This window comes from Fukomys damarensis, unplaced genomic scaffold (genome assembly GCF_012274545.1).
Source record: "Fukomys damarensis isolate Sample0158 unplaced genomic scaffold, DMR_v1.0_HiC HiC_scaffold_33, whole genome shotgun sequence".
Taxonomy (NCBI): domain Eukaryota; kingdom Metazoa; phylum Chordata; class Mammalia; order Rodentia; family Bathyergidae; genus Fukomys; species Fukomys damarensis.
The window spans coordinates 44,478,126-44,487,672 of record NW_022900945.1 but is presented as its reverse complement, the minus strand read 5'-3'; the positions used below and the strand labels follow the sequence as shown (position 1 = coordinate 44,487,672).

General features: G+C 45.2%; 1 protein-coding gene across 8 annotated transcripts in view; it reads left to right on the top strand.

Moving 5' to 3' along the window:
- Phtf1 (putative homeodomain transcription factor 1) overlaps positions 1-9,547 on the top strand; it is a 48,524-nt gene continuing 38,977 nt past the window's right edge. For 5 of the 8 annotated variants that reach the window (XM_010631258.2, XM_010631257.2, XM_010631259.2 and 2 more), the window contains exons 1-3: positions 1-55; positions 273-347; positions 958-1,014. In XM_010631258.2, coding sequence (XP_010629560.1) covers positions 303-347; positions 958-1,014 — 102 coding nt within the window. In that variant the 5' untranslated portion in view covers positions 1-55; positions 273-302. Of the gene's footprint in view, positions 56-272; positions 348-957; positions 1,015-6,434; positions 6,523-9,547 lie in introns of those variants that run through there. The other 3 variants (XM_010631262.2, XM_010631263.3, XM_010631265.3) reach the window with 3 other exon arrangements.

The window sequence follows — 9,547 nt, the reverse complement described above, 5'->3', positions numbered from 1 at the left end:
GGGGCCACTGAGGAGCAAGGACCCGGCCGTCGGCCTGCCTGGCAGCGGGCACCAGGTGAGTCGGACGCCGGGGAGCACGGGGGCGGGCGAGTGTACTCCGGTACCTCTCTCCTTGCCTGCATGCGCGAACCCGCGCTCACAAAGTCTTGCAGAAGCTTCCCCAGCTCAGCGGCGACCGTTTGCCACCCCCGCGCCCGTCCCCAGCAGCCAGTCCTCCCCAGACTGTAACCTTCAGCGACTGGACTCACGGACTGGTTTTCCTTCATTTTCAGTGAAATCCCACTCTCTGGCTGGAGACCCAGATGGCCTCAAATGAGAGAGATGCTATATCGTGGTATCAAAAGAAGGTAATATCCGTAATTTTTATTTGCAAAGCATACTTCTTCAGAAAGTTCCCACAAAGAATATCACGTTACTTTTCCCTGAGTTTGTTAATGGCAGGTATTATGTGGTATCTCAGCATAAATGGGAAAATGGATGTACAAGGTCATTATAAACCCAGTCCCAGGTCCTAGGATAAGATTCTCCAGTTCTCTCCCTTCCCCAGGCTGCATACACAAGCCATGGCAATGCTTTGAAATTCTACTTCTGATCAAACTTTTAGATGCAAATGGCGCCTTTATCTGCATGCTCAGATTGGTACACTGTTCTCTTATTGAGCTGTCCCTTACTTTTTATTCTTCTCTAGTATTCCTGTTAATATTTTCTTTAAGAAGTGGAAATATCTTTTAAGGTAATATTTGATTTGAATTATTTTGGGTGTTGCTTTTTCACTTAAATCCAGCTATTTTAGATTTTTGAAGGATTTTGTTTTTGGAAATATTTATTCTAACGGAGAAGCTGAAACATTTTCCAGATATATTAATACTTAATAGATTAATGACTTCCATGTGAAGCTTGACTTAAAAATATAAGTATTGCCTTTGCATCATTTAAATAGCTTGCTCCTTATTTCAGATTGGAGCATATGATCAGCAGATATGGGAAAAGTCAATCGAACAGACTCAGATTAAGGTAATTGATTCCTTTGCCTCTAGCTTCGTTTTACTGCATTAATATAAAGAGTGGATTGTACTTTTAAAAGTCTGCACTTATCCACCAAGTATGGCATTCTTCATTCTTCGAAGTTTATAGGTAAACAGAGCATGAATAGTGATAAGTGACAATTCACATGTGACTTTAGTACCAAGTGTCCCATATAAGTGGGGCTATGATTGATTAACTTTGGTCAGTTTTTGCCATGTGGCAAGTCAGGTCCAGTATTGCCAGAATTTCATATTTTTCAAGAAAAGCTGGAAATGCACATTTTTATGTGAAAATTCCAGATTCTTTTTGTTTGTTTTGTTTTTTGAGATACAGTCTCACTATGTAGTTGAGACTGACCTGGAACTCACTATGTAGCCCAGGCTGGTCTCAAACTCACAGCGATCCTCCTGCCTCAGCCTCCCAAGTGCTGGGATTATAGGCGTGTGCCATCATGCCCGGCTTGAAATTTTCAGATTTTTAAAAGGGTATTTGTTGTTCTTCTCTTTTTCCTTTTTCTCTTCTGTCTTTCTCCTCCTCCTCTCCATCACCATCATCATTGTGCAAGCCAAATAAAATCCCATTTTTGGCCCGAATCCAGCTTGTGGTCCCTCTCCTTTTTCTTTTTGGTGACAAGGTCTTGTGCAGGTCAGGCTGGCCTCAAACTTGCAGTGATCTTCCTCCTGCCTCTTGAGTGATAGCCCCCAGTGTTTATATTTTTCAGGTTCTTAACCTTTTTTTTAATATACTATCTTTAGAAGTGAGCAGATTCTTAGGTTCTTTCCTGCTAACCAAGCAACCAAGCACTTTTGTATAATTTAGAATGTCAGCTTATTAATTTATAATATGGGGAGAATTAATTAATCTTCTGATGTTTCAAGGTCAGGTTGTAGGATCAAAAGTGGTGATACTAGTGCCAATGAAGTCATTGAATGGTTGCTTGATAGCCAAATGTAATCAGATAGTCTTGAGAGATGTGGAAAGCCTGAAAAGCCAACTATGGCCCTTAAATGAATATATTTGCCTACTGACTTTAATTCTTAAATCTATAAGCTCAGGGTCTTACTGCCTTGGAAAGTGCTTAAATGCCAGCGGATTCTTGTTTCTATACCTTTAAAAAAAAAGATTTGTTGCAGAACTTCTATCATTTTTAAAAATACTATGTATGGGCTGGGGATTTAGCTCAGTGGTTCCACTTGCCATGAAAGTGCAAGGACCAGATTTCGATTCCCAGTGCCAAAAAAAAAAAAAAATTATATACACCTTAATAGTGTTCTCCTTATCTGTGTCACATGAATCAGATTGGACCATTTAAATCGCTTCGCTAAAATGTATTTAATCAGCATATAGGGTACATTCCTTTATAGGCCAAGCAATTAAAAAGTTATTTGAATTACATGGTAACTTTTCAGTTTGTGCAGTTGTTGATTATTTATATTAATGGGAGATGGGAATAGGATGACTAGATCCCCTAATTTTATGTTATAATCTGTTATTCCTTTGTGAGCTGCTAAACAGTATCAGTAAGTATGTAACGGAACAGATATTGCTTTGTGACCTCTAGTCTTGTGATTTTGAACAAGTTAATGTAGTTTGTATGGGAGTTGGTTTCCATATCCTAAAAAAGACTTTTATTGGTTTATGTTTGTGCTCCATAATGTTTACATTTATTTTGGATAATCAGTGCATATATAAGTTAGATCTTGATCATTTTTGATCCTCTTTCCCGTAAAAAGGTTTTACTTCTATAAAGCAGCTAAGCTATACTCCAGTCCTAATGTGAATTCTTCCACAAATAGTTATTTAAACTACTTTGTTTAAGGTATATTGGCTAGATGCTGAGTAGAAGTAGAAAAGCATTAACAAACAGAAGTATAAGACTTGTTTAAGGGCCAGGGATTTAGCTCAGTGGTTCCGCTGCCTGCCTGAGAAGCACAAGGACCTGAGTTCGATTCCCGGCACAGGGGACGGAATGGGATGGGATGGGACGGGACACTTGTTTAAGGAAACAGCAGATAGTGAAGTATGGTTGGAGTATAGGTTGTGTACAGAGATAGCCCATAAATGAGTTTGAAGATTAACCTACTGCTTTGCTAAGAACTTTTGCTCTAAGATTTTCTTGCTGAGGTGGGATACCAAGGCCCTTTTCCCAGGAAACAGCTTTATTTGTATCCACAGGCTGAGTGCTGAACATGGCATGGCTGTATATATACAGCTTTATACAATTTTGTCTTTGTCTCCCTTATATGGGCATACACTAACATTTTACAGTCTGGTTGGGTATACATAAACATTCAACAGTCTGGTTGAGTATGATTTATGTTACAGAATTACATCAGAACTACACCTGCATACACAGCGTTGATATCACTACACTCTAAAAAGTTCCCACCCTGACACGGGGGCCATACCACGTTCTCCCCTTTGGTGCTCGGATCCCATTCTATTTTGGGACAGAGAACAACATACTGGTTCAGGGGTTATATTTCCATAACATCATTGTGTGTGCAGCCCTTTTTCTTTGAACCGCCATTTCATTGAAGTTGGAGCCAGAACATGTAACCGAGGCAGCCAGGCAAGGCAGGATCAAACAGATTCCCCAAATCAGGAGTGTGATACCTTGTCAGGGTTTTGAATCCCCCAAGAGTTGAAAACTGCCTCCCAAACAGTTCTCCGGGATCCCACCTTTTCCAGGTGTGGGTTGGAACATGAGCAGTTTTCCTCATTCGATCTGCAATCTCCTCTATGACCTTTCCCTTATCTATTTATAGGCAGCAGTTCCTTAGATTAAATTTCCCATAAATCCCTCCTTCAGAAGCAAGTACGTAATCTGAGGCCAAGCAATTTTGATAGCAATGCTCATTTTGGTCTGTTGTTTGGCTAACAAGAGCTTTGGCAATTTCATTAGTTATTTCTACAGTTGCTTGTAGTCTAATTATGTAGTTTAGCGTATAAATGGGAGTGCGATAGCTCCAGGACCCATCCTATTCCCAGCTGGCAGGACTATAATACTGAATTAAGTGTGGAGGAGGCCATTGTTGTCTTTCCAGTTGCCAGTTTGCAGGGTACATTGTTTTCTATGGGACCCCCCTGTCCCCATATAGTTGGAGCAATCTCACTTTGGGTCTCCTGGATTAAAGATAGTAAAATTAGTGAGGTTACAGGTTCCCAATTCATAGCTGAGAGTGGCAGCCCTCCTTTGGAGGAGTGCTACCTTACCTTTACCTTTCCAAGGGGCCCATGAGAACAGCTCCATTAGGGGCCATCGGCCCAGTGGTCACTGTAACAGGCAGATTGGGGCAGGGCCTGTTCACAGGCATACTTGCAACTGAGCCTGTATTCTTATTCCCATGATAATCCTCCACATTTTAGCACTATCCAGGGATTTTTACTAATGGTGGCACACACATAAAAAAATACTAATACTAGCTAATGGGGATTTATAACCCAGGTTTTGTTAATTAACATTCCTTTACCTTGGGAGTGTTGGACTTCAAACCGTTCCTCAGTTGGGGAGTATTTTGGATTGAAAGAGGTATGCTGATTTCACGTTGGCAAATAGAATAGGTTGTCTTATGTGTGCAGATACTTTGCATAGTAAAATCAGCCAATGCCAGCAAAACGTCCTTCCCACAAGAGGAAGGTGAGGACCAGCAAGCACCTCTTGCCACATTTCCAGTTGGCTGAGGCAGTCTTGGCAAGGACTGTGGCAAAAAGCAGGGCCAGAGACCCAAATACAGTTATGAGTAATGGGTGGCAGTATATTACAGATGGTTACAAAAGGGATGTAGTTGGTCTGTGTTGCCAGTCGGCAGTGTCCTCAGAGTTCTGCCTTGTGTAGACTAGTCAGCCTCTGGAGTGACTAGAGCAGGGCTGTCGTCTCTCAGTGGTGTTCCTGAGGTTGGGTGTACTTCTGGATCATCAACTTACATGGTCCTGACGAGTTAGGCATGCACTCCCAGTCTCGAGATGCTGGCTTTACTCTGCTGTGGTGAATCTAGGGGACTATCTTATCTACCTTTACTGTAGTCGGGGTGGATAGGATAACAGGGAATGGGCCCCTCCAGAGGGTTTTCAGGGACTGGACATTTCATTCTTTTGCCCATGCAGGATCCCCTGTTTTGAAAGAGTGAGGATCTGTAGTCAAACTTACGGGCAATCATTCCTTAACCCATTGGTGTAGGGTGGCTAAGGCCAAGCATAGCACCTGCATCTGTTGTCTCAGAATGTGGTTCCCAAGTGCCTTTAAAACCCCTCGTATCTCCTTAATAAAAGGAGGGGTCACCCATAGAGGCTGTCTGTCTGTCTGTCTTTCTTTCTTTTTCGGTACCGGGGATCAAACTCAGGACCTTGCACTTGCAAGTCAGGCAGAGGAACCACTGAGCTAAACACCCAGCCCCCATAGGGAATTTTAAAAGGGGAAACCCTTGTCTGTGTAGTGGAACTAGCTTTGATTCTTAGCAGAGCTATTGGTAAGAGTTGTTCCCAGTGCAGGTGAGCTTTCTGACACAGCCTACTGAGCTGTAGCCTTAAAGTCTGGTTCCTTTGCTCCACCTCCCTGAACTCTGGGGACCGCATACCACATGCAGTTTCCAAGTAATCTTTAGTCCTTTGACCACTGGCTCCACAACCTCTGCAACTAATGCTGGGCCATGGTCTAATCCTGTGGTAACAGGAATTCTAAAATGGGGAGTGATTTCTCTCTGAAGGATCCGGGCCACTTCAGATGCCTTTTCCCTATGGGAGGGGAATGCCTCTACCTTCCCTGAGAAAGTATACACCAACACTAGCAAGTATATGTAGCCACAAACTGGGGAAAGCTCAATAAAACCCACAACCACATTTTCGAATGCGGCTGCCCCAATGCTTTGTGCCCCAGGGGTTGCCGTGGGCCCTTGATTGGGTTACTGTGGGCATACATTTCACATTGTTCACATACCACTGGCTGTGCTGGAGAGCCAGGGGATGTAGAAATGTGAACTCATGGCGGTCTGGAAAGCTGCCTGGCCCATATGGGTATCCTGATGAAACTTCCTGCCGAAAGATGGGGCCAGAGCCTTGGGATGTCTTCCAGGTCATCTTTAAACTCCCACCATCCACCTGGGATATAACTTCCATCCTTGGTCTTAAACCAAAGCCGTCTCACATTGTAATTAGGGTCCCATTTTGTTAATGGACTAGCAAACAGTGTGGTGGCCATGGCTGTCAACTCTGCTGTTCCCTTGGTGGCCGTCAGCTTAGCTTTCCAGTCTATGGATTTTCCTAAGCACCTGTAATGTCTTCCCTGTGATGTCCCGACAGTGTGTGACTGCTCCCCCCCAGGGACCCATACAGCATCCAGGAATTGAAGGATTTCCCTGCCATACTTCGTTTTTTTCCCCTCATTTTATCAGGCCTTTTTCTTTATATAGAGCCCAGTGCACATGAAGGGTGGTGAAGGCATCCTTACAGTCCATGTATATGTTGATGCGTATTCCTGCTGCCAGCTGAAGTACTCAGGTCAGTGCAATGAGCTCCACTTTCTGTAGTGAGGAACCTTTTGGCAGAGATTTTGCCTCAGTGACAGAATTCAGGGTCACCATGGAGGAGTACCCCTCAAGGCATTCTTCCTTTTGTACAAAACTGCTGCCAACTGTGAAATACTTGGCATCGGGTCCTTGAGGGGCAGTTCCCCAAGTTCAGATGGCTGGGAAATATCTCATCCATGACCTCACTGCAGTCGTGATCCGCCTGGTCTGGCCCGACTGGCAATAGGCTTGGGTTCGGGGTGTACACCACTTCTAGGTGAATGTGCGGGTTCTCACATAACATCCCCTGATAGCTGAACATCCAGGTGTTAGCCAGTACTGTCCCTTATACTCCAGTAATGTCAGCTCCGAGTGTGGCACTTGGACTGTTAATTCTTGTCCCATAAGTTTGTTAGCCTCTGCCACTAAGAGGGCTGTAGCTGCCAGTGCCTGCAAACGGGTGGCCACCCTTGGGTGACAGAGTTGAATTGTTTGGAGAGGTATGCCAGGATCCCAGCGTATGGGTTAAAGCTCCCACCGTGCCGCTACACTCATGGATGTACAAATAGAAAGGCTTAGTCCTGGCTGGAAGACCCAGGCCCAGTAATGTTGGTGAGAGCCTGTTAGATCTCTTCAAAGGCTTTTTTGCTGTTCCTGTTCCCATAACAAAGGTTCTCATACCATGCTCTTTGTGGCCTCCAAAAGAGAGGTCGCCAAGACTGAGAAGTTAGGTGCCCAGATCTTACAGAAGCCAGCCCCAAGGAACTCTCAGACCTCGTCATTAGAACTGGGCTATTTTCTCTGCTTATTTTCTCTTGGACCTGAGATGGCATTGTCTCTGTGACAAGTGGAAACCAAGGTACTTAACTTTCTTCTGGCAAATTTGGGCCTTCTTACTTGGGACCTTAAAGCCAGCCATCCACAGGAGAGTGAGGAGTAAGAGTGTCCCTTCTGTACAGCCTTGTATCTGGCTAGCCAACAGCAGGTCATCTGCATACTGGAGTAATACACAACCATGTTGACCTGCAGGGAAAGTCTTCAGGTTAGTGGCCATTGCTGTGCTGAAAATGGTCAGGGAATTTTTGAACCCTTGGGGTTCAAAGTCAGCTGGCCTTTGTTGCCATTTCTGGATTTTCCCACTGGAAGGCAAAAATTGGCTGGCCCTGTGGGGCCAGATACATGCAGAAGGAAAGGCATCCTTGAGTTCTAAGCATTTAAAGAAGGCTGCTTTGGCGGCAATGAAACCCAAGAGAGTATAAGGGTTTGGGACAGCCAGGTAGGGTCATGGTGGCCTGGTTTACTGCTTGCAGATCCTGAACTGGCTGATAGTTATCTGTGCCCTTTTTTTTGGATAGACTAGAGAGGTGTATTCCAAGGTGACTGGCAAGGTTGGGTAATCTAGAAGCCTTTGCAAGTGCTTTTGGGTTCCAAACTGGGCATTTCGAGGGATGAAGTATTGTCTGTTGGATTGGCTCTGCCCTGGGCATATCCTTCTGGGCTGCCCTGATTGTTCTGTCAGGATGCCTGCCAGCAAGCCTGCTTTGTTTTCCATCTTGAGACTCTCCTACTTAGCCTCCTGGTCTTGGTTGACAAACACCTTGGTTATGACTTCTAACAATTGGTTAGTGTTTGTTCCAGTAACGTCTTCTGGCCAGGACACTTTCTTCTAACCATCATAGGCTGGCTCCAGTAACCCCGTGGTGCTGCTTGGTGTTGAATAGGGTTAGGAGAAGTAGCCAGCAATTAGTCCATGTGGGCCAGCCTGGGCCTGGATAATGACTCGCTCAGTCATTGCCTGGGTTTTCTTGGTATGTAAGGTGAATGATTCTTCCAATTAAGGAGATAATGGTGATGAAGGGTTCATAGACCAACATTTGTTCCCCTCCTTGGATCTGCCCCTGTGGGTCATAGTAAATGGGTGCTCACATCTCTTGAAGTGGCATCTGAGTGGCACCTTGCCAGGGCCTTAGGGTTGGGCTGCTGAGAGGTTCTCAGCACCCACAGTCCTGTGAGGAGTCAGAATGGGTGGCTCAGGGGGGAGACTGCCATCAGATGGGTCTCTAGGGAGGCCTCAGACGTTGGGAGAGAGGTAACCCCTGGGGGGCTGACTGGCCTGGTAGAGCCTCTGCCGCGGGGGCCACAGGTGCCAGTGGCAGTGGGAGATACTGTAGCACATAAGGAAGTGGGACTTCTGACTCCCCAGACAGAATGGGTTTGTTTGACTTTGACCAACATTTGGAGGCGGCTGTTATCCTCGCCAGTGTCACTGTGCAGTTCTCAATGCAAGCTTTCAGCCAAGGTGGTTGAGACAGGACCAAGTCTTATGAACAGTCAATGTAATGAAATTGATTAGGATGGCCAGGGTCCCCTACAACAACCCTGAACACTTGGCTAATTATCTCCTTATCAAGTAAGCCCTCAGTGGTCCGTCCCACCCCAAATGACAGCCAGGCAGTTTCACAGAAGGTCTGGAGCTTTCACCATAGTCACCTGAAGTCACCTGAATATCCCTTTTAAAAATTCTTTAACTTACACTCCAGGGGAGTCGATTTACTCTGCTTTCTACCCGTTTCCTCCCCCATCAGACAGCTTTCACACACAAGAGAGGGATGAGGGATGGGGAAGGGTTTTAACTGGAAGGATTGCACACTTGCTTCGCGTGTCTGGGCGCATTCCTCTTGGGGATATTTCAGGTGCCACTTAGCATTGGCAGAGCACAGGTGGTAGGGGGCTGTCTTCACCCTGAGCTGCATGAGGACCACCAGGAACTGCACATTTGGACTCAACACTACCTTTGGCCCTGTGGTCAGATCAGAACCTTCTCACTGTCCATTTCATTCACACACAAACACACGACAACTCCAACCTGCCACCCAGAGCACTGGGGCTGTGTTTTCATTCCGTGCAGAACTATAGTCTGCCACCTGGTTCCTGAGAGCTGCAGTTTCAGTTTCAATGTCTTTTTTTTTTTTTTTTTTTTTTTTTTCCCGGGGTTCAAATTTGGGTCTTTCGTCTTA